At 55.3% G+C, this 27,728-nt stretch overlaps 1 protein-coding gene across 2 annotated transcripts; it reads right to left on the minus strand.

Annotated features, from left to right (window-relative positions):
• On the minus strand, positions 1-26,321 carry LOC139586535 (DNA-directed RNA polymerase II subunit RPB1-like). 2 transcript variants are annotated; one of them, XM_071420035.1, is made up of 10 exons: positions 26,251-26,321; positions 22,428-22,590; positions 16,010-16,161; positions 13,278-13,372; positions 9,789-11,167; positions 9,552-9,652; positions 6,371-6,674; positions 4,584-4,667; positions 1,858-1,967; positions 1-1,771 (listed from the first exon to the last, which is right to left on the minus strand). In XM_071420035.1, exons 2-10 carry the CDS (start codon positions 22,554-22,556, stop codon positions 1,660-1,662), a joined length of 2,466 nt encoding a protein of 821 aa, XP_071276136.1. In that variant the 5' UTR covers positions 22,557-22,590; positions 26,251-26,321; the 3' UTR covers positions 1-1,659. The 2 variants fall into 2 exon arrangements, with proteins under 2 accessions (XP_071276136.1, XP_071276137.1); XM_071420036.1 differs by having other exon boundaries at positions 26,255-26,317.
• Between the last annotated feature and the right edge of the window lie 1,407 nt (positions 26,322-27,728).

Genomic DNA, 27,728 nt, shown 5'->3' on the forward strand with positions numbered 1-27,728 from the left:
GATTTCTGAGGGAACTCTCAAATTTCTGAGGAAATTCCCAAGTTCCTGAGGGAATTCAGGTGGGAAAAGGGGAATATGGCAGCGAAATTCAGTCCCCGCTCGCAGCAATGGGGAGATTCCCAAATTCCTGAGGGAATTCCCAGATTTCTGTGGGAACTCTCAGCAGATTCCTGAGGAAATTCCCAAATTTCTGAAGGAATTCCAGGTGGGCAAAGGGGAATGTGGGGTTGGAATTCAGTCCCTGCTTGCAACAATGAGGGATTCCTGGATTTCTGAGAGCTTTTCTTGATTTCTGAGGGAATTCACAAATTTCTGAGGGAAATTTCCATTTCCCTGAGGGAATTCAGGTGGGAAAAGGGGAATATGGCAGCGAAATTCAGTCCCCGCTCACAACAATGTGAAAATTCCCAAATTTCCGAGGAAATTCCCAAATTCATGAGGAAATTCTCCAATTTCTGAGGGAACTCCCAAGTTCCTGAGGGAATTCAGGTGGGAAAAGGGGAATATGGCAGCGAAATTCAGTCCCCGCTCGCAGCAATGGGGAGATGCCCAAGTTCCTGAGGGAATTCTTGGATTTCTGAGGGAATTCTTAAATTTCTGAGGGAATTCCAGGTGGGAAAAGGGAAATATGGAGGCAAAATTCAGTCCCCGCTCGCAGCAATGAGAGATTCCCAAATTCCTGAGGGAATTCTTAAATTTCTGAGGGAATTCAGGTGGGAAAAGGGGAATATGGCAGCGAAATTCAGTCCCCGCTCGCAGCAATGAGAGATTCCCAAATTTCTGAGGAAATTCCCAGATTTCTGAGGGAACTCCCAAATTCCTGAGGAAATTCCCAAGTTCCTGAGGGAATTCAGGTGGGAAAAGGGGAATATGGCAGCGAAATTCAGTCCCCGCTCGCAGCAATGGGGAGATTCCCAAATTCCTGAGGGAATTCCCAGATTTCTGAGGGAACTCTCAGCAGATTCCTGAGGAAATTCCCGAGTTCCTGAGGGAATTCCAGGTGGGAAAAGGGGAATATGGGGGTGGAATTCAGTCCCTGCTTGCAGCAATGAGGGATTCCTGGATTTCTGAGAGATTTTCTTGATTTCTGAGGAAAATCCCAAATTTCTGAGGGAATTTGGCTGGGAAAAGGAGAATCTGGCAGCTAAACTCAGTCCCCACTTGCAGCAATGAGAGATTCCCAAATTCCTGAGGAAATTCCCAAATTCCTGAGGAAATTCTCAGATTTCTGAGGGAACTCCCAAGTTCCTGAGGGAATTCAGGTGGGAAATGGGGAATATGGCAGCGAAATTCAGTCCCCGCTCGCAGCAATGGGGAGATTCCCAAGTTCCTGAGGGAATTCTTGGATTTCTGAGGGAATTCTTAAATTTCTGAGGGAATTCCAGGTGGGAAAAGGGGAATATGGCAGCAAAATTCAGTCCCCGCTCGCAGCAATGAGAGATTCCCAAATTCCTGAGGGAATTCTTAAATTTCTGAGGGAATTCAGGTGGGAAAAGGGGAATATGGAGGCAAAATTCAGTCCCCACTTGCAGCAATGAGAGATTCCCAAATTCCTGAGGAAATTCCCAAATTCCTGAGGGAACTCTCAGCAGATTCCTGAGGAAATTCCCAGGTTTCTGAAGGAATTCCAGGTGGGCAAAGGGGAATGCAGGTGGGAATTCAGTCCAGGAAGCGCTGGCAGGCCTTTTTCCAGCGGCACGCCGTGCACCACTGCTCCCGGTGCTCGATGCCGTAAACCTTGCGGCATTTCTTGGCCTCGCTGCGGATTTTTCTGGGAAAAGGGGAAATTTTGGGGGTTTTCTTGCTGGTGGGTTGAAGGATTTTGGGGGATTTTGGGGGGTTTTTTTGGGGTCTTACCTGGCGGCGAGGGAGGCGCGGGGCGGGGAGGCCACGAGGAGCTGGGGCTGCAGCAATGGCGGCGGCTGAGGGGGCTGAGGGTCGCTGAGGCTGAGGGAGCGGCTTCGAGCCTGAGGGGGGGAAAGGGGCAAAAAGGGCAAAAAAGGGCAAAAAAAGGGATAAAAAGGGGGAAAAAAGGGATAAAAAGGGGGAAAAGGGGATTAAAAGGGGATTAAAAGGGGAAAAAAGGTGGAGGTGAGGGGTTTTGAGGGGTGTATGCAAAAGGGTGCTTGGCTGGAAAGGGGGGGGAAGGGGGGGGAAAGGGCGGGAAAAAAAGAGCGGGAAGGGAGGAAAAAGGAGGAAAAATGAGGGAAAAGGGAAGGAAAAGTGAAGGGAAAATGAGAGAAAAAGGAAGGAAAAGTGAAAGGAAATGAGAGAAAAAGGAAAGAAAAAAGGAGGGAAAAAGGAAAAAAATGAGGGAAAAGGGAAGGAAAAGTGAAGGGAAAAGGGAGGGAAAAGGAGAGGAAAAAGGAAGGAAAAAAGGAGGGAAAACGGAAAAAAATGAGGGAAAAGCGAAGGAAAAGTGAAGGGAAAATGAGAGAAAAAGGAAGGAAAAGTGAAAGGAAATGAGAGGAAAAAGGAAGGAAAAAAGGAGGGAAAAATGAAAAAAATGAGGGAAAAGGGAAGGAAAAGTGAAGGGAAAATGAGAGAAAAAGGAAGGAAAAGTGAAAGGAAATGAGAGGAAAAAGGAAGGAAAAAAGGAGGGAAAAAGGAAGGAAAAAAGGAGGGAAAAAGGAAGGAAAAAAGGAGGGAAAAAGGAAAAAACTGAGGGAAAAGGGAAGGAAAAGAGAGGGGAAAAGGAGAGGAAAAAGGAAGGAAAAAGGACAGAGAAAACTAAGAAAAAATGGGGGAAGGGATGGAAAAAAGAGGAAAAAATAAGGGAAAAGGAGAGGAAGAAGGAAGGAAAAAAAGAGGGAAATAGGATTGAGAAAATTAGGAAAAAACAGGGGAAGGGGTGGAAAAAAGGAGGGAAATTGAGGGAAAAAGAGGAGGAAGGGAGGGGGAAAAGGAGGAAAAAAGGGAAAAATGAGGAAAAAAGCAGGGGAAAAGGACTGAGAAACAAGGAAAAAGGGTAGAAGGGATGGAAAAATGAGGGAGAAAGAAGGGAAAGAAGGAGGAAAAAAATAGGGGAAATTGAGGAGAAAATGAGGAAAAAGGGAAAAAGAACAGAGAAAAGAAGGGAAAAAGGGGAAGGGATGGAAAAAGGGAGAGAAAATAGGGGGGAAATGAAGGGAAAATGAGGGAAAATGAGGGAAAAACAGAGGAAAAAAAGGAGAGGAAAGGAGGGGAAAAGGAAGGGAAAAAGGAGTGAGAAAACAAGGAATAAATGGGGAAGGGATGGGAAAAGGGAGGGAAAAAGGAGCAAAAGAAAAGGAAAAGAAGGGGAAAAAGGCAGGGGAAAGGAAGAAACAAAAGGAGGGAAAAGGGACAGAGAAAAAAGGAAAAATGGAGGGGATGGAAAAAGGGAGGAATAAAGGGAAAAAATGAAGGGAAATTGAGGGAAAAACAGAGGAGAACAAGGAGTGGAAAGGAGGGGAAAATGGAGGGGGAAAAAGGAGGGGAAAAGGACTGAGAAAACAAGGAAAAAGGGAGGGAAAGGATGGAAAAAGGGAGGAAAAAAGGAAAGGAGGAAGGGAAGAAAGAGGGGAAAAGGGGAAATTGAGGGAAAAAGGAGAGGGAAAAGAAGGGGAAGGAGGGAAAAGGAGGGGAAAAAAGGGGAAAAGGAGGGGAAAAGGAGGGGAAAAAGGGGAAAAAGAAGGGGAAAGGAGGGAAAAGGAGGGGAAAAAGAGGGAAAAAGAGGGGAAAAAGAGGGGAAAAGGAGGGGAAAAGGAGAAAAAAAAGAGGGAAAGGAAGGGGAAAAGGAGGAAAAAAGAGGGGAAAAGGAGGGGAAAAGGAGAAAAAAAGAGGAAAAAGAAAGGGAAAGGAGGGAAAAGGAGGGGAAAAGGAGGGGAAAAGAGGAAAAAGGAGGCACTGGCTCATGCAGGGCAGAGCTGGCACGGGTGGCACTCACCGGTGACAAGGAGGACAGGGGGGAGGTGGCACTCACTGGTGACAGGGATGGTGGCACTCAGGGAGGGGCAGGTGGCACTCAGGGAGGGGCAGGTGGCACTGAGGGAGGTGGCACTGAGGGAGGGGCAGGTGGCACTCAGGGAGGTGGCACTCACCGGTGGCAGGGGGCAGGTGGCACTGAGGGAGGTGACACTGGGGCAGGTGGCACTCACCGGTGGCAGGGGGCGGGTGGCACTCACCGGTGGCAGGGGGCAGGTGGCACTGAGGGAGGTGACACTCACCGGTGGCAGGGGGCAGGTGGCACTGAGGGAGGTGGCAGTGAGGGAGGTGACACTGGGGCAGGTGGCACTCACCGGTGGCAGGGGGCAGGTGGCACTGAGGGAGGTGGCACTGAGGGAGGTGACACTGGGGCAGGTGACACTCACCGGTGGCAGGGGGCAGGTGGCACTGAGGGAGGTGCAGGTGGCACTCAGGGAGGTGACACTGAGGGAGGTGGCACTGAGGGAGGTGACACTGGGGCAGGTGGCACTCACCGGTGGCAGGGGGCAGGTGGCACTGAGGGAGGTGGCAGTGAGGGAGGTGACACTGGGGCAGGTGACACTCACCGGTGGCAGGGGGCAGGTGGCACTGAGGGAGGTGACACTCAGGGAGGTGACACTCAGGGAGGTGACACTCACCGGTGGCAGGGGGCAGGTGGCAGTGGCCCAGCTGATGCTGGTGAAGATGTGGGGGGACACCGGGATCTGGATGGAGGGCAGGGCCTGGGGACAGGAACGGGGACAGGCTCAGCTCTGGGAATGCCCCAGTTCCAGGAATCCCCCATTTCCATGGGAATCCCCCATTCCTGTGGGAATCCCCCATTCCCTGGAAATCCTCCATTCCCTGGGAATCCCCCATTTCCATGGGAATCCCCCATTTCCATGGAAATTCCCCCATTCCCTGGAAATGCCCCATTCCATGCAAATCCCTCATGGGAATCTCCCATTCCCAGGAATCCCCCATTTCATAAAAATGCCCCATTCCCAGGAATCCCCCATTTCCATAAAAATGCCCCATTCCATTGGAACCCCCCATTCCATGGAAATGCCCCATTCCCAGGAATCCCCCCATACCTTCGGGAATTCCCCATTCCCAGGAATCCCCCCATTCCTGTGGGAATTCCCCATTCCCTGGAAATCCCCCAGAGGAATCCCCCCTTCCCTGAGAATCCCCAATTACTGTAGGAATCCCCCATTCCTGTGGGAATTCCCCATTCCCAAGAATCCCCCATTCCCAGGAATCCCCCATTCCCTGGGAATCCCCCATTTCCAGGAATCCCCCATTCCCATGGAAATCCCCCATTCCCAGGAATCCCCCATTCCTTGAGTTAGGGACAGGGACAGGGACAGAAATCCCTGAGTTTGGGACACCGGGGGGCAGGGATGGAAATCCCTGAGCTGGGGACAGGGACACAAATCCTGGAATGTCCCCAGGGACATCCCCAGCCATGTCCCCAGCCATGTCCCCACAATGTCCCCCATGTCCCTACACTTTCCCCATGGATGTCCCCAGCTCTGACCCCAGCCGTGTCCCCACGGACGTTCCTGTGATGTCCCCATGGATGTCCCCAGCTCTGACCCCAGCCGTGTCCCCATGGATGTTCCTGTGATGTCCCCATGGATGTCCCCATCTCTATCCCCAGCCATGTCCCCATGGACATTCCTGTGATGTCCCCATGGATGTCCCCAGCTCTGACCCCAGCCACGTCCCCATGGCCATCCCCAGCTGTGTCCCAGCTCTGTCCCCAGCCGTGTCCCCACAGATGACCCCATGGATGTCCCCAGCCGTGTCCCAGATCAATCCCCAGCTCTGTCCCTGTGCTGTCCCCAGCTCTGTCCCCATGGGTGTCCCCAGCCATGTCCCAGCTCTGTCCCCAGCTCTGTCCCCAGCCATGTCCCTGTGCCATCCCCAGCCATGTCCCAGCTCTGTCCCTGGCTCTATCCCCAGCTCTGTCCCCAATGTCCCCAGCTCTGTCCCCAGCCATGTCCCAGCTCTATGCCCAGCTCTGTCCCCAGCCCTGTCTCCAGGAATGTCCCCAGTGTCCCAGCCCTGTCCCCAGCTGTATCCCCCAGTGTCCCAGCCCTGTCCCCAGCCATGTCTCCAGGAATGTCCCCAGTGTCCCAGCCCTGTCCCCAGCTGTATCCCCCAGTGTCCCAGCCCTGTCCCCAGCCGTATCCCCCAATGTCCCAGCTCTGTCCCCAGCCGTATCCCCCATGTCCCAGCTCTGTCCCCAGCCATGTCTCCAGCAATGTCCCCAATGTCCCAGCCCTGTCCCCAGCTGTATCCCCCAGTGTCCCAGCCCTGTCCCCAGCCGTATCCCCCATGTCCCAGCCCTGTCCCCAGCCGTATCCCCCATGTCCCAGCCCTGTCCCCAGCCGTATCCCCCATGTCCCAGCGCTGTCCCCAGGTGTCCCCGTGCTGTCACCTGGTAGGCGTGGTCGGCCTGGATGTGCCAGAAGGAGCCGGGCGGGGCCGAGTGGCTCAGGCCGGGCTGGCCGGGGCCGGGCTGGGTGAGCACGGGGACACAGCAGGACATGGCCCCGCTGGCGCTGGGGACAGCCCCGGGGACAGCGCTGGGGACAGCCCCGGGGACAGCGCTGGGGACAGAGCTGGGGACAGCAGGGACAGCGCTGGGGCCAGCGGGCGGTGGCAGCTCCGGGGGCGGTGGCTCCTCCTCGGGCAGGCGCAGCTCCGTGAAATAGAAATCCTCCTCACGCTCCGAGCCAGCCCTGCTGGGGACAGGGGACAACACGGGGACAACACGGGGACAATACGGGGACAACAACACGGGGACAACAACAGAGGGACACGGGGACACCAACACAGGGACACGGGGACATGGGGACAGCAATAGAAGGACACAGGGATAGCAACAGAGGGACACAGGGACATGGGGACAGCAACACAGGGACACGGGGACATGGGGACAGCAATAGAAGGACACAGGGACAGCAACAGAGGGACACGGGGACACCAACACAGGGACACAGGGACATGGGGACAGCAACAGAAGGACACGGGGACAGCAACACAGGGACACAGGGACATGGGGACAGCAACAGAAGGACATGGGGACAGCAACACAGGGACACGGGGACATGGGAGATGACAACAGAGGGACACGGGTGACAATACAGGGACAGAGGGACATGGGTGACAATACAGGGACAGAGGTGACAGCAAAGGGACATGGTGACAACAACACAGGGATGTGGGGGTGACAGAGACACAGGTGACAACACAGGGACACAGGTAACAACAACAGAGGGACACGGGTGACAACAACACAGGGACACAGGGACACAGGTGACAACACAGGAACACGGGGACATGGGGGACAACAACAAAGGGACATGGGTGACAACACAGGGAAACAGGGACATGGGTGACAACAGAAGGACACAGGGACACAGAGACACAGGTGACAACACAGGGACACAGGTGACAACACCAGAGGGACACGGGTGACAACACAGGGACACAGGTGACAAGAGAGAGGTGATGGCTTCAGTGACACGGAAGCGCCCATTTCCCGCAGGAACTGGGAATTCCAGAGGGACAAATCCCACGGATTTGGGGAATTATCTGTGGGAGCATCTTTGGGACGGGGAATTGTGGGAATGTTGGGAATTCTGGGATGGGGAATTGTGGGAATTGTGGGAATGTCGGGAATTCTGGGATGGGGAATTGTGGGAATTGTGGGAATGTTGGGAATTCTGGGATGGGGAATTGTGGGAATTCTGGGATGGGGAATTGTGGGGACGTAGGGAATTCTGGGATGGGGAATTGTGGGAATGTTGGGAATGGTGGGAACATTGGGAATTCTGGGATGGGGAATTGTGGGAATGTTGGGAATGGTGGGAACGTTGGGAATTCTGGGATGGGGAATGGTGGGAATTGTGGGAATGTTGGGAATGGTGGGAATGGTGGGAACGTTGGGAATTCTGGGACGGGGAATGGTGGGAATGTTGGGAATTGTGGGACTGGGAATTGTGGGGACGTTGGGAATTCTGGGATGGGGAATTGTGGGAATGGTGGGAATTCTGGGATGGGGAATTGTGGGAATTCTGGGAATGGTGGGAACGTTGGGAATTCTGGCATGGGGAATTGTGGGAATTGTGGGAATTCTGAGATGGGGAATTGTGGGAATGTTGGGAATTCTGGGATGGGGAATTGTGGGAATGTTGGGAATTCTGGGATGGGGAATTGTGGGGATGTAGGGAATTGTGGGAATGTTGGGAATTCTGAGATGGGGAATTGTGGGAACGGTGGGAATTCTGGGATGGGGAATTGTGGGAATGTTGGGAATTCTGGGATGGGGAATTGTGGGAATTCTGAGATGGGGAATTGCGGGGACGTAGGGAATTCTGGGATGGAGAATTGTGGGAATGTTGGGAATGTTGGGATGGGGAATTGTGGGAACGTTGGGAATTCTGGGATGGGGAATTGTGGGAATGTCAGGAATTCTGGGACGGGGAATTGTGGGGATGTAGGGAATTGTGGGATGGGGAATTGTGGGAATGCAGGGAATGCAGGGAATTCTGGGATGGGGAATTGTGGGAATTGTGGGAATTCTGGGACAGGGAATTGTGGGAATGTTGGGAATTGTGGGACTGGGAATTGTGGGGACATTGGGAATTCTGGGATGGGGAATTGTGGGAATGTTGGGAATGGTGGGAACGTTGGGAATTCTGGGATGGGGAATGGTGGGAATTGTGGGAATGTTGGGAATGGTGGGAATGGTGGGAACGTTGGGAATTGTGGGACGGGGAATGGTGGGAATGTTGGGAATTGTGGGACTGGGAATTGTGGGGACGTTGGGAATTCTGGGACGGGGAATTGTGGGAATGGTGGGAATGGTGGGAACGTTGGGAATTCTGGCATGGGGAATTGTGGGAATTGTGGGAATTCTGGGACGGGGAATTGTGGGAATGTTGGGAATTCTGGGATGGGGAATTGTGGGGATGTAGGGAATTGTGGGAATGTTGGGAATTCTGAGATGGGGAATTGTGGGAACGGTGGGAATTCTGGGATGGGGAATTGTGGGAATTGTGGGAATTCTGGGATGGGGAATTGTGGGAATTCTGAGATGGGGAATTGCGGGGACGTAGGGAATTCTGGGACAGGGAATAGTGGGAATGTTGGGAATGTTGGGATGGGGAATTGTGGGAACGTTGGGAATTCTGGGATGGGGAATTGTGGGAATGCTGGGAATTGTGGGATGGGGAATTGTGGGAATGTCAGGAATTCTGGGACGGGGAATTGTGGGGATGTAGGGAATTGTGGGATGGGGAATTGTGGGAATGCAGGGAATTGTGGGATGGGGAATTGTGGGAATGTTGGGAATTGTGGGATGGGGAATTGTGGGAATGCAGGGAATGCAGGGAATTCTGGGATGGGGAATTGTGGGAATGTTGGGAATTCTGGGATGGGGAATGTTGGGAATTGTGGGAATTCTGGGACAGGGAATTGTGGGAATGTTGGGAATTGTGGGACTGGGAATTGTGGGGACATTGGGAATTCTGGGATGGGGAATTGTGGGAATGTTGGGAATTGTCGGGAATGTTGGGAATGCTGTGGATCCCGGGACGCCGCCGGTGCCTCACCGCAGGTGCTGGGAGCGCACGTGGCGCCGGATGCCGGCCCCGGAGCGCAGCACGCGGCCACAGCCGGGCCACAGGCACTGGAACAGCACCCGCCACGGGCCCTGGGGACAGCAGCAACGTCACACGGCGCGGGGACACCGCCACCGCCACCGCCACCGCCACTGCCACCGCCACCGCCACCGCCACCGCCACCGCCACTGTCACCCCGCCCGGGGACACCGCGACACCGGCACCCACCTTCCTACGGCGCGGCGCGCGCTCCTCCGGCACCGAGGGCTCAGCGTCGGTGTCGCAGCCGCCGCCGCCATCGCTCGCAGGGGACACGGGGACAGCGCCAGCGCGGCGGGGAGGGGACACGGGGACAGTGTCAGTGCAGCGGGGAGGGGATGTGGTGGCACTGCCGGGACAATGAGGAGGGGACGTGGTGGCACTGCCAGGGCCATGGGGAGGGGACACGGTGACAGCGCCAGTGGAGTGAGGAGGGGACATGGTGACACTGCTGGGACAGTGAGGGGGGGACATGGTGGCACTGCCAGGGTAGTAAAAAGGGGACACGGTGGCACTGCCAGGACAGTGAGGAGGGGACGTGGTGGCAGTGCCAGGGCAGTAAAAAGGGGACACGGTGGCACTGCCAGGACAGTGAGGAGGGGACGTGGTGGCAGTGCCAGCGCGGTGGGGAGGGGACACGGTGACAGCGCCAGCACAGTGAGATGGGGATGTGGTGGTGGCACTGCCAGGGCCATGGGGAGGGGACACGGTGACAGCGCCAGTGGAGTGAGGAGGGGACACGGTGGCACTGCTGGGACAGGGAGGGGGGGACACGGTGGCACTGCCAGGGTAGTAAAAAGGGGACACGGTGGCACTGCCAGGACAGTGAGGAGGGGACACAGTGGCACTGCCAGGACAGTGAGGAGGGGACATGGTGTCACCACTGGGACAGCGGGGAGGGGACATGGTGACACTGCTGGGACAGTGGGGAGGGGACATGGTGGCAGCAGTGGGACAATGAGGAGGGGACACAGTGGCACTGCCAGGGTAGTACGGAGGGGACGCGGTGACACTGCCACCACAATGGAGAGGGGACGCGGTGGCACTGCCACCGCAGTGGAGAGGGGACATGGTGACACTGCCACCACAGTGGAGAGGGGACGCGGTGGCACTGCCGCCACAGTGGAGAGGGGACGTGGTGACACTGCCACCGCAGTGGAGAGGGGACATGGTGACACTGCCACCACAGTGGAGAGGGGATGCGGTGGCACTGCCACCACAATGGAGAGGGGACGTGGTGACACTGCCACCGCAGTGGAGAGGGGACGCAGTGGCACTGCCGCCACAGTGGAGAGGGGACGCGGTGGCACTGCCAGCACGGTGAGGAGGGGACAGGGTGGCACTGCCACCACGGTGAGGAGGGGACAGGGTGGCACTGCCACCACGGTGAGGAGGGGACAGGGCGGCAGCGTCAGGGTAGTAAGGAGGGGAGGGGGTGACACTGCTGGGACAGCGGGGAGGGGACGCGGTGGCACTGCCAGCGCTGCTCCAGTGGCCGCTGGTGCTGCTGCTGCTGCTGTCCGAGATGTCCCCGCTGTCCCTCCAGGGGTCACCGGCCACCTGCGAGGCTGAGAGAGGGGACACGGGGACATTGTCACCCTGGGGACAACCGAATCCCTGGGGGGACACTGCCTCTGTCACCTCAGGGACAGCTGAACTCCCATGGGGACACGGGGACATTGTCACCCTGGGGACAACCGAATCCCTGGGGGGACACTGCCTCTGTCACCTCAGGGACAGCTGAACTCCCATGGGGACACAGGGACATTGTCACCCTGGGGACATGGGGACATCTGAACCCCTGAGGGGACACGGGGCCGCCAAGTCCCTGAAGGGATACAGGGCCACTGTCACTGAGGGGACAGAGGGACAGCAGAACTCCAGAGGGGACACGGCGCCATTGTCACCTCTTGGGGACAGCCAAACCCCTGGGGGGACACTGCCACTGTCACCTCAGGGACATGGTGCCATTGTCACCTCTTGGGGACAGCCAAAGCCTTAAGGGGACACTGCCACTGTCACCTTGGGGACACAGTGCCACTGTCACCTCAGGGACACAGTGCCACTGTCACCTCAGGGACACGGTGCCATTGTCACCTCCTGGGGACAACTGAATCCCTGAGGGGACGCTGCCATTGTCACCTCAGGGACACGGTGCCATTGTCACCCTGGGGACAGCCAAACCCCTGAGGGGACACTGCCTCTGTCACCTCAAGGACATGGTGCCACTGTCACCTCTTGGGGACACACTGCCACTGTCACCTCAGGGACAACGTCCTTCTTCCAGAACCCAGCTCCGCCCAGAACTTTGTCCCCTCGGTGCCACCCCCGGGTTTGTCCCCCCTGTGTCACCCCAGGTTTGTCCCCTCGGTGCCACCCCCAGGTTTGTCCCCCCTGTGTCACCCCCAGCTTTGTCCCCTCAGTGCCACCCCCGGGTTTGTCCCCTCTGTGTCACCCCAGCTTTGTCCCCTCAGTGCCACCCCCAGCTTTGTCCCCTCCCCCCTGTGTCACCCCCAGGTTTGTCCCCCCTGTGCCACCCCAGCTTTGTCCCCTCGGTGTCACCCCCAGCTTTGTCCCCCCTGTGCCACCCCCAGCTTTGTCCCCCCTGTGCCACCCCAGCTTTGTCCCCTCGGTGTCACCCCCAGCTTTGTCCCCCCTGTGCCACCCCCAGCTTTGTCCCCCCTGTGTCACCCCAGCCCCCGGGTTTGTCCCCTCGGTGCCACCCCCAGAACTTTGTCCCCTCAGTGCCACCCCCAGCTTTGTCACTCTGTGCCACCCCAGTTTTGTCCCCTCGGTGCCACCCTCGGGTTTGTCCCCCCTGTGTCACCCCCAGCTTTGTCCCCTCGGTGCCACCCCCAGCTTTTTCCCCCCTGTGTCACCCCCAGCTTTGTCACTCTGTGTCACCCCCAGCTTTGTCCCCTCTGTGCCACCCCCAGCTTTGTCCCCTCTGTGCCACCCCCAGCTTTGTCCCCTCGGTGCCACCCCCGGGTTTGTCCCCTCTGGAATTCCCTGGGATCAGGGCACAGCCAGGGGGGGTTGGGATTTATCCCAGATTGTTCCAGGCTGGATTTTGGGAATAATTTTTGCCCCACTCCTGAGGAATTCCCGATCTCTGTGGAGGTGGCACTTGGGGACACGGATCTGGAATTCCCTGGGACTGGGATTTCTCCCAGGAACAGCCAGAAGCTCTTCCAGGAGAAGTTCAGGCTGGATTTTGGGAATAATTTTTGCCCCACTCCTGAGGAATTCCCGATCCCCGTGGAAGTGGCCCCTGGGGACAGGGATCTGGAATTCCCTGGGATTGGGATTTCTCCAGCTCTTCCAGGAGAAGTTCAGGCTGGATTTTGGGAATTCCTTTCCAGAAAAGCTTTCCCAGGGCGGTTTGGAATCCCCATTCCCAGAGGAATTCCCAATCCCCTGTGGAGGTGGCACTCGGGGACACGGATCTGCAATTCCCAGACAGGAGGAATTTGGGATTTCTCCCAAATATTTTTTTCCCAGCTTGGATTTTGGGAACCAATTCCCTCCCTGCTCCCAGCAGAATCCCAAATCCCCTCCAAAACCCCACCCTGTGCCATTCCCATATCCCACAGCCCCGGCGCCTCCCATCCCCGGCATTCCCGGCATTCCCGGGCCGTTTTGGGATGGGATTTTTTGGGAATTCTGGGGGTGACTCACGGGGGCTGCGGGGCCGCAGGGCGGGGCTGCAGGACAGGCTGGTCAGCACCAGCGCCGCCACCATCTCGTCCATCTCCACGGCCGCCTCCGGCCTCCTGATCCCAAAAAAACATCGGGAAAAACCTCGGGAATGACCCCCGGAGAGCCAAAACGTCCCCCCCAAAAGGGACGCCGGGAAGGAGGGGTGGGAAAAGGGAAAATCCTGGAATTGCCGAGGGGAAGAGGCCGAAGGAAGGGGAGCCCCGGGAAGGGGAGGCGTCCATGAGGTGATCAGGGATTGGGGATGGAAATTGGGGAATTCTGGGATTTGGGATGGAAATCGGGAATCGCAGGATTTGGGGTTCACATGGGGAATGCCAGGATTTGGGACTGAAATTGGGGAATGCCAGGATTTGGGATCCAAACGGGAATTCCAGGATTTGGGATCCAAACTGGGGAATTCCAGCCACAGAAACTCTGGGATATCCCAGAATTTGAGATTGAAATTGGGGAATGCCAGGATTTGGGATCCAAATTGGGGAATTCCCAGGGTTTGGGATCCAATCCAGGGAATCTCGCATGGATATCTGGGATATCCCAGGATTCGGGATTCAAATTGGGCATCTCAGGATCTGGGATCCAAACTGGGGAATCACAGGTGGAGAAAGTCTGGGATATCCCAGGATTTGGGATCTCAACTGGGGAATTCCAGGATTTGGGATTGAAACTGAGCAATCCCAGGATTTGGGGTTCAAATTGGGAATCTCAGGATTTGGGATGTACATTGGGGAATTCCAGGATTTGGGATCCAAACTGGGAAATCTTGGGATCTGGGATCCAGATTGGGAATCACAGGTGGAGAAACTCTGGGATATGCCAGGATCTGGGATCCAGATTGGGGAATTTCAGGATTTGGGATTCAAACAGGAATCCCAGGATCTGGGACCCAAACTGGGGAATCCCAGGATTTGGGATCTAAATTGGGGAATTCCATGATTTGGGACCCAAATCTGGAAATCTCTCGGGATTTGGGATCCAAATTGGGAATCCCAGGATTTGTGATGGAAATTAGGGAACTCCAGGATTTGGGATTTAAATTGGAGAACTCCAGGATTTGGGCTCCAAACCAGGGAATCCCAGGATTTGGAATCCAAATTGAGGAATCCCAGGATTTGGGATCCAAATTGAGGAAATCCTGGATTTGGGATTCGGATTGGGGAATTCCAGGATTTGGGATTCAAACTGGGGAATTCCAGGCGCAGAAACTTTGGGACATCCCAGGATTTGGGATCTCAATTGGGGAATTCCCAGGGTTTGGGATCCAATCCAGGGAATCTCGCATGGATATCTGGGATATCCCAGGATTTGGGATTCAAATTGGGGAATCTCAGGATCTGGGATCCAAACTGGGGAATCACAGGTGGAGAAACTCTGGGATATCCCAGGATCTGGGATCCAGACTGGGGAATCCCAGGATTTGGGATTCAAACTGAGCAATCCCAGGATTTGGGGTTCAAATTGGGAATCTCAGGATTTGGGATGTACATTGGGGAATTCCAGGATTTGGGATCCAAATTGGGGAATCTCAGGATTATGGGATCCAAACTGGGGAATTCCAGGATTTGGGATTCAAATTGGGAATCCCAGATTTGGGATCCAAACTGGGAAATCTTGGGATCTGGGATCCAAATTGGGAATCACAGGTGGAGAAACTCTGGGATATGCCAGGATCTGGGATCCAGATTGGGGAATTTCAGGATTTGGGATCCAAACAGGAATTCCAGGATTCGGGATCCAAAGCAGGGATAACTCAGGATCTGGGATCCAAATTGGGAATCACAGGTGGAGAAATTCTGGGATATCCCAGGATCTGGGATTCAAATCGGGGATATCTCAGGATCAGGGATCCAAATTGGGAAATTCCAGGATTTGGGACCCAAACTTGGGACCCAAACTCTCAGGCACAGAAACTTTGGGATATCTCAGGATTTGGGATCCAAATTTGGGAATTCCAGGATTTGGGATCCAAACAGGGAATATCTCAGGATCTGGGACCTAAATTTGGAATCCCAGCCACAGAAACTCTGGGACATCCCAGGATTTGGGATTCAAACTGAGCAATCCCAGGATTTGGGATCCGAATTGGGGAACTCCAGGTCTTAGGATTCAAATTGGGAATCCCAGATTTGGGATCCAAACTGGGGAATTCCAGGTTTTGGGATCCAAACTGGGAAATCTTGGGATCTGGGATCCAGATTGGGAATCCCAGGTGGAGAAACTCTGGGATATCCCAGGATCTGGGATCCAGATTGGGGAATTTCAGGATTTGGGATCCAAACTGGGGAATCCCAGGATTTGGGATCTAAATTGGGGAATTCCATGATTTGGGACCCAAAGCGGGAAATCTCAGGATCTGGGACCTAAATTTGGAATCCCAGCCACAGAAACTCTGGGACATCCCAGGATTTGGGATCCCAATTGGGAACTCTCAGGCACAGAAACTTTGGGATATCTCAGGATTTGGGATCCAAATCAGGGATATCCCAGGATCTGGGATCCCAATTGGGAAATCCCAGGATTTGGGATCCAAACTTGGGACCCAAACTCTCAGGCACAGAAACTCTGGGATATCTCAGGATCTGGGATCCAAATCAGGGATATCTCAGGATCTGGGATCCCAATTGGGAAATCCCAGGATTTGGGACCCAGACTGGGGTGGATCCCAGGATTTGGGACCGGGAACAGGCACGGACCTTTTGGGAACGTCGATGCTGCAGGACCTGGATCTCCCGGGAACGCCGGAGCCGGGCGGGGCCTGGGGCGGCTCCCGCTCCCCCCAGCGCGCCGGGAACGCCGGGAACGCCGGGAACGCCGGGATCTGCTCCTCCAGGGGGCTCCGGAGCACCTGGAAAAGGGCCGGGATGGCTTTGGGATCCTCCTCGGGGATCAGGGATCCTCCTGCCCGGCGGGGCTGGGGTTCCACGCTGCCGGGGCGATCCCAAAAAAATCTGCTCTGCCCACGCCCCCAGAAATCCCAAATCCAGGGGTTCCCGCCCTCAGCGATTCCCAGGTTGGACAATCCCGGGAACTCCGGCAATTCCCAGCCCCGGGATCCAACTGGAATGGCAAATTCGCAGGTTTTCGGGGCGCGTCCGTGAATTTTTCTGGAAGCCACGGATTCTCGTTTGGGATTGGGAGGCTGAATTCCCTTGGGATTGGAACTGGGAGATTGAATTCCCTTGGGATTGGGAGGTTTGATTCCCTTGGGATTGGGAGATTTGATTCCTTTGGGATTGGAATGTGGGAACTTTGATTCCTTTGGGATTGGGGGATTGGATTCCTTTGGGATTGGAATGTGGGGGATTTGAATTCCTTTGGGACTGGAATTGGGGGATTGAATTCCCTTGGGATAGGGAGGTTTGATTCCCTCGGGGTTGGAATGTGGGAACTTTGAATTCCTTTGGGATTGGAATTGGGGGATTTGATTCCTTTGGGATTGGGGGATTGGATTCCTTTGGGATTGGAATGTGGGGGATTTGAATTCCTTTGGGACTGGAATTGGGGGATTGAATTCCCTTGGGATAGGGAGGTTTGATTCCCTCGGGGTTGGAATGTGGGAACTTTGAATTCCTTTGGGATTGGAATTGGGGGATTTGATTCCTTTGGGATTGGGAGATTTGATTCCTTTGGGGTTGGAATGTGGGAACTTTGATTCCTTTGGGATTGGGATTGGGGGATTGAATTCCCTTGGGATTGGGAGATTTGATTCCCTCGGGGTTGGAATGTGGGAACTTTTAATTCCTTTGGGATTGGGATTGGGGGATTGGATTCCTTTGGGATTGGAATGTGAGGGATTTGAATTCCTTTGGGACTGGAATTGGGGGATTGAATTCCCTTGAGATTGGGAGATTTGATTCCTTTGGGATTGGAATGTGGGAACTTTGAATTCCCTTGGGATTGGGATTGGGGGATTGAATTCCCTTGGGATTGGGAGGTTTGATTCCCTCGGGGTTGGAATGTGGGAACTTTTAATTCCTTTGGTACTGGAATTGGGGGATTGGATTCCTTTGGGACTGGAATGTGGGGGATTTGATTCCCTCGGGATTGAAACTGGCAGATTGAATTCCCTTGGGATTGGGAGATTTGATTTCTTCAGGATTGGAACTGGGAGACCGAACTCCCTCGGGGTTGGAATGTGGGAACTTTGATTCCTTTGGGATTGGGATTGGGAGGCTGAATTTCTTTGGGATTGGAATGTGGGGGATTTCATTCCCTCGGGATTGGGAGACCGAGTTCCTTTGGGATTGGGAGATTCCATTCCCTCGGGGTTGAAATGTGGGAACTTTGATTCCTTTGGGATTGGATCTGGGAGATGGAATTTTCCCGGGATTGGGATCTTGAATTCCTTTGGGATTGGGATGTGGGGGATTTGATTCCCTTAGGATTGGGACTGGGGGATTGAATTCCCTTGGGACTGGAATGTGGGAACTTTAATTGCATTGGGATTGGGAGACTGAATTCCCATGGGAGCGGAATGTGGGGGATTTGATTCCCTCAGGACTGTGAGACTGAAATCCCTTGGAATTGGGAGATTGAATTCCCTTGGGATTGGGATGTGGGAACTTTGAGACTGGAATTGGGAGACTGAATTCCTTTGGGATTGAAACGTGGGGGATTTGATTCCTTCAGGATTGGGATTGGGGGATTTGATTCCCTTGGGATTGGAATTGGGAGATTGAATTCCCTTGGGATTGGGAGGTTTGATTCCCTCGGGGTTGGAATGTGGGAACTTTTAATTCCTTTGGGATTGGGATTGGGGGATTGAATTCCCTTGGGATTGGAATGTGGGAAATTTTATTCCTTTGGGACTGGAATTAGGGGATTTAATTCCCTTGGGATTGGGAGATTTGGTTTCTTCGGGATTGGAATGTGGGAACTTTGATTCCTTTGGGATTGGAATTTGGGGGTTGGATTCCTTTGGGGTTGGAATGTGGGAATTTCATTCCCTCAGGATTGAAACTGGCAGATTGAATTCCCTTGGGATTGGAATTGGGAGACTGGATTCCCTTGGGATTGGGAGGTTTGATTCCCTCGGGGTTGGAATGTGGGAACTTTTAATTCCTTTGGTACTGGAATTGGGGGATTGGATTCCTTTGGGACTGGAATGTGGGGGATTTGATTCCCTCGGGATTGAAACTGGCAGATTGAATTCCCTTGGGATTGGGAGATTTGATTTCTTCGGGACTGGAATTGGGAGACCGAACTCCCTCGGGGTTGGAATGTGGGAACTTTGATTCCTTTGGGATTGGATCTGGGAGATGGAATTTTCCCGGGATTGGGATCTTGAATTCCTTTGGGATTGGGATGTGGGGGATTTGATTCCCTCGGGATTGGGACTGGGGGATTGAATTCCCTTGGGACTGGAATGTGGGAACTTTAATTGCATTGGGATTGGGAGACTGAATTCCCATGGGAGCGGAATGTGGGGGATTTGATTCCCTCAGGACTGGGAGACTGAAATCCCTTGGAATTGGGAGATTGAATTCCCTTGGGATTGGAACGTGGGAACTTTAATTCCTTTGGGATTGGGAGACTGAATTCCTTTGGGATTGGAATGTGGGGGATTTGATTCCCTCGGGACTGGGAGACTGAAATCCCTTGGAACTGGGAGATGGAATTCCCTCGGGATTGGAACGTGGGAACTTTAATTCCTTTGGGATTGAAACGTGGGGGATTTGATTCCTTCAGGATTGGGATTGGGAAATTGAATTCCTTCGGGATTGGCATTGGGGGTCTTGATTCCCATGGGATTGGAATGTGGGAAATTTTATTCCCTTGGGATTGGAATTAGGAGATTGAATTCCATTGGGATTGAAATGTGGCAGATTAAATTCCTTTGGGATTGGAACTGGGAGATTGAATTCCTTTGGGATTGGAATGTGGGGGATTTGATTCCCCTGGGATTGGAACTGGGAGACTGAATTCCCTGGGGATTGGAATGTGGGAACTTTAATTCTTTTGGGATTGGGAGACTGAATTTCTTTGGGATTGGAATGTGGGGGATTTGATTCCCTCAGGACTGGGAGGCTGAATTCTCTTGGGATTGGGATCTTTAATTCCTCCGGGATTGGAATGTGGGGGATTTGATTCCTTCAGGATTGGAATTGGGATTTGATTCCCTCAGGACTGGGAGGCTGAATTCTCTTGGGAGTGGGAACTTTAATTCCTCCGGGATTGGAATGTGGGGGATTTGATTCCTTCAGGATTGGAATTGGGAGATTTCATTCCCTTGGGATTGGAATGTGAGGAATCTGATTCCCTTGGGATTGGAATTGGGAGATTTGATTCCTTTGGGATTGGGGATGTGGGAACTTTAATTCCTTTGGGATTGGGAGATTGAATTCTTTTGGGTTTGGAATGTGGGGGATTTTATTCCCTTGGGATTGGAATAGGGAGACTGAATTTCTTTGGGATTGGAATGTGGGGGATTCATCCCCTCAGGATTGGGAGACTGAAATCCCTTGGAACTGGGAGATCGAATTCCCTCGGGATTGGAACGTGGGAACTTTAATTCCCTTTGGGATTGAAACGTGGGGGATTTGATTCCTTTGGGGATTGGGAGACTGAATTCCCTTGGGATTGGAACTGGGAGACTGAATTCTCTCAGGATTGGAATGTGGAAGATTGAATTCCCTTGGGACTGGAGTTGGGGGATTTGATTCCTTTGGGATTGGAAAACTTTGATTCCTTTGGGATCAGAACATGGGAGATTTCATTCCCTTGGGATTGGAATTGGGAGCTTGAATTCCTTTGGGATTGAAATGGAGGAGACTGAATTCCTTCGGAAATAGGAGACTGAATTACTTGGGATTGGGATGTGGGGGATTCGATTCCCTTTGGATTGGAACGTGGGGGATTTGATTCCTTTGGGATTGGGATGTGGGAGATTTGATTCCTTTGGGATTGGGAGATTGAATTCTTTTGGGTTTGGAATGTGGGGGATTTGATTCCCTTGGGATTGGAACTGGGAGACTGAATTCCCATTGGGATTGGAATGTGGGAACTTTAATTCCTTTGGGACTGGGATTGGGAGACTGAATTTCTTTGGGATTGGAATGTGGGGAATCTGATTCCATTGGGATTGGAAATGGGAGACTGAATTCCCTTGGGATTGGAACTGGGAGACTGAATTCTCTCAGGATTGGAATGTGGGAGATTGAATTCCCTCGGGACTGGAGTTGGGGGATTTGGTTCCTTTGGGACTGGGAACTTTAATTCCTTTGGGATCGGAACGTGGGGGATTCGATTCCCTTGGGATTGGAATTGGGAGCTTGAATTCCTTTGGTATCGAAATGGAGGAGACTGAATTCCTTGGGAATGGGATGTGGGGGATTCGATTCCTTTGGGATTGGGATGTGGGAACTGTAATTCCTTTGGGATTGGAATGTGGGGGATTTGATTCCTTTGGGATTGGGATGTGGGGGATTTGATTCCTTTGGGATTGGGATGTGGGAACTGTAATTCCTTTGGGATTGGGATGTGGGAACTGTAATTCCTTTGGGACTGGGATGTGGGAACTGTAATTCCTTTGGGACTGGGATGTGGGAACTGTAATTCCTTTGGGATTGGGATGCCAGCCCAGCAGCTCCTCCCGGCAGGGAATTCCCCTGGATGTTCCCAAAGGATCCTCAGCGGGGGCGCAGCGCCGAGCGCACACTTTGGACCCTTTTCCCAGACAAAAACCCCACATTTCCCTGGAATTTGGGATTCCTTGGAAAGAAATGGATTTGAGGATTCCACCAAAAACCCCCAGAGCCGCAGATCCCCGCGGATTTTGGGGGAAATCCTTGGGATTTTGGGGGGGAAATCCCCAATGGGATTTTGGGGAAAATCCTTGGGATTTTGGGGGGAAATCCCCAATGGGATTTTGGGGGGGAAATCCCCAATGGGATTTTGGGGGGAAATCCCCAATGGGATTTTGGGGGGAAATCCCCAATGGGATTTTGGGGGGAAATCCCCAATGGGATTTTGGGGGGGAAATCCCCAATGGGATTTTGGGGGAAATCCCCAATGGGATTTTGGGGAAAATCCCTGGGATTTTGGGGGGGAAATCCTCAATTGGATTTTGGGGGGAATCCCTGGGATTTTCGGGGGAAATCCCCAATGGGATTTTGGGGGAATTCCTTGGGATTTTGGGGGGAAATCCCCAATGGGATTTTGGGGTGAATCCCAGGGATTTTGGGGGGAAATCCCCAATGGGATTTTGGGGGAATCCCTGGGATTTTGGGGGGAAATCCCCAATGGGATTTTGGGGTGAATCCCTGGGATTTTGGGGGAAATCCCCAATGGGATTTTGGGGGAATTCCTTGGGATTTTGGGGGGAAAATCCCCAATGGGATTCTGGGGGGAATCCCTGGGATTTTGGGGGGAAATCCCCAATGGGATTCTGGGGGGAAATCCCCAATGGGATTTTGGGGGGAATTCCTTGGGATTTTGGGGGAAATCCCCAATGGGATTTTGGGGGAATTCCTTGGGATTTTGGGGGGAAAATCCCCAATGGGATTCTGGGGAAAATCCCTGGGATTTTGGGGGGAAATCCCCAATGGGATTTTGGGGGAATCCCAGGGATTTTGGGGGGAAATCCCCAATGGGATTTTGGGGGGAAATCCCCAATGGGATTCTGGGGAAAATCCCTGGGATTTTGGGGGAAATCCCCAATGGGATTTTGGGGGTGAATCCCAGGGATTTTGGGGGGGAAATCCCCAATGGGATTTTGGGGGAATCCCAGGGATTTTGGGGGAAATCCCCAATGGGATTTTGGGGGGAAATCCCCAATGGGATTTTGGGGGAAATCCCTGGGATTTTGGGGGAAATCCCCAATTTGGGGTGAATCCCAGGGATTTTGGGGGGAAATCCGCAATGGGATTTTGGGGGAAAATCCTTGGGATTTTGGGGGAATCCCCAATGGGATTTTGGGGGGAAATCCCCAATGGGATTTTGGGGGAAATCCCTGGGATTTTGGGGGAAATCCCCAATGGGATTTTGGGGTGAATCCCTGGGATTTTGGGGGGAAATCCCCAATGGGATTTTGGGGGAAATCCCTGGGATTTTGGGGTGAATCCCTGGTAATTTGGGGGAATCCCCAGTGGGATTTTGTCTCCCCGAGGGTACCTGTGGCTGCCCCCGCAGGGATCCGGGGCCGGGGGTTCCGGGGGAGCCGGGCGGGAGCGCGGAAGGTTCCGGAAGGCGGGCGCCCAGCAGGGAGCGCTTCCCCAGGCGGCGCGGCAGCACCGGGGCCATGGCCAGGGACGGACGGACAGACGGACGGACGGACCTGCCGAAGGACGGACGGACACGCGGGCGCTGCGAGGGCGGCACCCGCGGCTGGCACCGGGGGCTAGGGGGGGATGGATGGACAGACGGACGGGGGGGGCATTGGGGACAGACAGACGGACATGGGGGTGGCATTGGGGGCGTAGGGGCAGACAGACGGACAAGGGGGTGGCACCTGGAGCTGGCACCGGGGACAGGGGGACAGATGGACGGACGTGGGGGTGACACTGGGGACAGACGGACACGGGGGGGGGGGCATTGGGGACAGGGGGACAGACAGACGGACAAGGGGGGCATTAGGGATAGACAGACAGACGCAGGGGTGGCATTGGGGGTGTGGGGACAGACAGACGGACAAGGGGATGGCACCCGGAGCTGGCACCGGGGACAGGGGGACAGACAGACAGACTTTGGGCTGGCATTGGGGACAGACAGACGGACACGGGGGTGGCATCCAGAGCTGGCACCGGGGACAGGGGGACGGACTGATGGACGTGGGGGTGGCACTGGGGATGTGCGGACAGACAGACGGACACGGGGGGGGCATTGGGGATAGCGGGGGTACAGACAGACACAAGAGTGGCATTGGGGACAGACAGACGGACACGGGGGTGGCACTGGGGACAGACAGACAGACATGGGGGTGATACCCGGAGCTGGCACCGGGGATGTGGGGACAGACGGACAGACACAGGGGTGGCACTGGGGACATGGTGGCATTGGTGATGTGGGGACAGACAGACAGACATGAGGGTGGCACCCGGAGCTGGCACTGGGGATGTGGGGACAGACGGACAGACTTTGGGGTGGCACTGGGGACAGACAGACGGACAACGGGGTGGCATCCAGAGCTGGCACCGGGGACAGGGGGACGGACTGATGGACGTGGGGGTGGCACTGGGGACGTGGGGACAGACAGACGGACATGGGGGGGGGGGCATTGGGGACAGACAGACAGACATGGGGATGGCATTGGGGACAGGGGGGTACAGACAGACACAAGAGTGGCATTGGGGACAGACAGACACAAGAGTGGCACTGGGGACAGACAGACAGACATGGGGATGGCACCCGGAGCTGGCACCAGGGACAGGGGGACAGACAGACACACACAGGGGTGGCATTGGGGACAGACAGATGGACATGGGGATGGCACTGGGGACAGACAGACGGACATGGGGGTGGCATCCAGAGCTGTCATTGGGCACAGAAACTCTGGGATTTCCCAGGATTTGGGATCCAAACTTTGGGATATCCGAGGATGTGGGATCCAAACTTTGGGATTTCCCAGGATTTGGGATCCAAACTTTGGGATATCCAAGGATTTGGGATCCAAACTGGGGAATTCCAGGATTTGGGATCCAAACTTTGGGATTTCATTTTCCCTCCTCCCCTTTTTCCTTCCCCCTCCGGCCCCGGCAGCCGGAGGGGAGGAAAAAAACGGAAAAAAAAAGGGAAAAAAGGGAAAAAGGGGGAAAAAGGGGATAAAAGGGGAAAAGGGGGGAAAGGGGGAAAAGGGAAAAGAGGGAAAAAAGGGAAAAAAGGAAGAAAGGGGGGAAAAGGGGGGAAAGGGAAAGAAAGGGAAAAAAAGAAAAAAAAGGAAAAAATGAAGGGAAAAAAGAAGGGAAAAAAGGGGGAAAAAGGGAAAAAAAGGGGGAAAAAGGAAAAAAGGGGGGGAAACAGGAAAAAGGGGAAAAAGGGAAAAAAAGGAAAAAAGGAAAAAATAAAAAAGGGGAAAAAGGGGGGGAAAAAGGGGGAAAAAGGGGGAAAAGGGGAAAAAGGGGAAAAAGGGAAAGGAGGAAAAAAAGGAAAAAAAGGAAAAAAAGGGGAAAAAGGGGGGAAAGGGAGAAAAGGAGGAAAAAAAGGAAAAAAAGGGAAAAAAGGAAAAAAGGAAAAAAAGGAAAAAAGAAAAAAGGGGAAAAAGGGGGAAAATTCCTGGATCCATAAATTCCTGGATCCGTGGATTCCTGAACTCCTGGATCCGTGGATTCCCGGATTCCTGGATCCGTGGATTCCTGAATTCTTGGATCCGTGAATTCCTGGATCCGTGGATTCCTGAATTCCTGGATCCGTGGATTCCCGGATTCCTGGATCCATGGATTCGTGGATGCGTGCATTCCTGGATCCGTGAATTCCTGAATTCCTGCATCCATAAATCCCTGCATCCATGAAATCCTGGATCCGTGAATTCCCGAATTCCTGGATTTCTGGATCCATTAATTCGTGGATCCGTGGATTCCCGAATTCCTGGATCCGTGCATTCCCGGATTCCTGGCTCCATGAATTCCCGGCTCCATGGATTGCGCGTATTCCCGGCCGCGGGGCACGTGGGGAAGGCGGCAAAGGAGGAGGAGGAGGAGGAAGAGGAGGAGGAGGAGGAGGAAGAGGAGGAGGAGGAGGAAGAGGAGGAGGAGGAGGAGGAGCGGGAGAGCGCCCGGGCCTGGCGCGGAGGGAGGGCGGCACCGGGCAGGGCACGTGCGCGGGGCGGGGGGCACGGACGGACAGACGGACGGAGGGAGGGAGGGACGGACACACGGACGGAGGGACACACGGACACACGGACCGGGCAAACCGGAGGGAGGGACACGGAGCCGGACCGGGACCGGGATGGGATGGGATGGGAGGAGGGAATACGGACAGCGAGGAGAGGACCGGGACTGGGGGGGACAGACGGACAGCGGGACTGGGGGACAGACGGACAGCGGGACTGGGGGGACAGACAGACAGCGGGACTGGGGGGGACGGACAGCGGGACTGGGGGACAGACAGACAGCGGGACTGGGGGGACAGACAGACAGCGGGACTGGGGGGGACGGACAGACAGCGGGACTCGGTGACAAACAGCGGGACGGGAGGGGACAGACAGCAGGCAGGGAGTGCCGGGAGGGAGGACGGGGGACACCGGGCAGGGAATGCCCCGGGATAAGGGGACAGGGACACCGGGCAGGGAATGCCGGGGGGGGGACACGGACACCGGGAAAGGGGACACGGACACCGGGCAGGGAATGCCGGGCGGAGGGGAGGGACACGGACACCGGGATAAGGGGACACGGACACCGGGCAGGGAATGCCCCGAGATGGGCGGGACACGGACACCGGGCAGGGAATGCCGGGGACACACACACACACACCGGGATAAGGGGACACGGACACCGGGCAGGGAATGCCGGGCGGGACACGGACACCGGGCAGGGAATGCCGGGGACACACACACACACACCGGGATAAGGGGACACGGACACCGGGCAGGGAATGCCGGGGGGGTACATGGAAACCGGGCAGGGCCCCCCGAGGATGCCCCGAGCAGGACCCGGGGAAGGCGCTGCGCTCACCGGGACCGGCAGGACCCGGCTCGGCAGGACCGGCTGCCCCCACCCCAGCCCGGCCCGGCCCGGCTCGGTCCCGCTCACCTGCGGCTGTTTTGAAACGCTCCCGGTTGCCGGCCCCGGGCTGCGGCCGCGCCGGGCCGGGCGGGGCGGGGGCGGAGCCGCGGCCGGGCGGGAACCGCCGCTCCCGCGCGCGGGGTTTTTTCTTTTTTAATTATTTTTTTTTTCCCCCTAATTTTTTTTTTCCTTCCCCCCCCCCTTTCCCCGCTCAGCCAGGAAAGGAAGGAGGAGGAAGAAGAAGGAGAGTGAGGGGAGGAAGCCGAGCCCGCCGGCACTCACCGCGCCCCGCTCCGAGCCTCGCCGAGCCGCCGGCCGGGTTAAAGCTCCCGGGGCCGGGCTGCTGTAAACAACCTCTCCCCACATGCTCGGCCCCTTCCTGCGCATTGGCTCCGCCGCTGCCTCTCCGTGCAACGCCCCCGCCGGCCCCGGCCCGGCCCCGGCCCCGCCGGGCTCCGCCGGCCCGGCCCGGGATGGCCGCGGGGCGAGGAGGGGGAGCCGGGAGGGGCTGCGGGCCCTCGTTCTGCCCTCTCCTCGCTCTCCTCGTTCTCCTCGTTCTCCCCCTGCTTCTCTTCCCCGTTCTCTTCCCTCGCTCTCCGCTCCTTCCCCGCCTCGTTGTCCCCCTGCTTCTCTTCCCTCGTTCCTCCCTCACTCTCCCCTCACTCTCCCTTGGTTCTCCCCCCTCATTCTCCCCTCGTTCCCCCCCCGCTCTCTCCCCTCATTCTCCCCTCATTCTCCCCTCATTCTCCCCTTGCTCTCCCCTCACTCTCCCTTGGTTCTCCCCCCTCATTCTCCCCTCGTTCCCCCCCGCTCTCTCCCCTCATTCTCCCCTTGCTCTCCCCTCGTTCTCCCCCAGCTTCTCTCCCCTCATTCCCCCCCTGCTTCTCTCCCTGGTTCTCCCCCTCGTTCTCCCTTCTCTCCCTCCTCTCTCCTGTTCTCCCACTCGTTCTCCCCCTGCTGTCCCCTGCACTGTCCCCCTGCTCTCCCCTCATTCCTCCCCTTCCTCCCTCACTCTCCCCTTGTTCTCCCTCTGGTCTCTCCTCACTCTCCCCTCGTTCTCCCCCCATTCTCCTCTCACTCTCCCCTCATTCCCTCCTCATTCCCCCCTCATTCTCCCTCTCATTCTCCCCTCCCTCCACCCTCACTCTTCCCTCTTTTCCCCCTCTCCCTTCGTTCTCTCCCCCTGCTTCTTCTCCCAGTTCTCCCCTCACTCTCCCCTCATTCTCCCCCTGTTCTCCCCTCGTTCTCCCTTTGTTCCCCCCTTGCTTCTCTTCCCATTCCCCCCTTCTTCCCCCCTCACTCTCCCCTCATTCCCCCCTCACTCTCCCCCTGCTCTCCCCCATTTCTCTCCAGCTTCTCCCCACCCAGCCGGCCCGGGGGATGAGGCCCTGCAGCCTGCGGGCCCTGCTGTTTGAGCTCCACTGTTTGGGCTCTGCTGTTTGAGCTCTGCTCTTTGGGCTCCACTGTTTGGGCTCCGCTCTTTGGGCTCCACTGTTTGGGCTCCGCTGTTTGGGCCCTGCTGTTTGGGCTCCGCTCTTTGGGCTCCGCTGTTTGGGTTCTGCTGTTTGGGCTCTGCTGTTTGAGCTCCGCTCTTTGGGCTCCGCTGTTTGAGCTCCGCTGTTTGAGCTCTGCTGTTTGGGCTCCGCCGTTTGAGCTCTGCTGTTTGGGCTCCGCTCTTTGGGCTTTGCTGTTTGGGTTCTGCTCTTTGGGCTCTGCTCTTTGGGCTCTGCTGTTTACACCCAGGGCTCCCCCGCTC

This window comes from Agelaius tricolor, unplaced genomic scaffold (assembly GCF_023055355.1).
Source record: "Agelaius tricolor isolate 1412-34295 unplaced genomic scaffold, bAgeTri1.0.p SCAF_122, whole genome shotgun sequence".
In the NCBI taxonomy this organism is placed as follows: Eukaryota; Metazoa; Chordata; class Aves; order Passeriformes; family Icteridae; genus Agelaius; species Agelaius tricolor.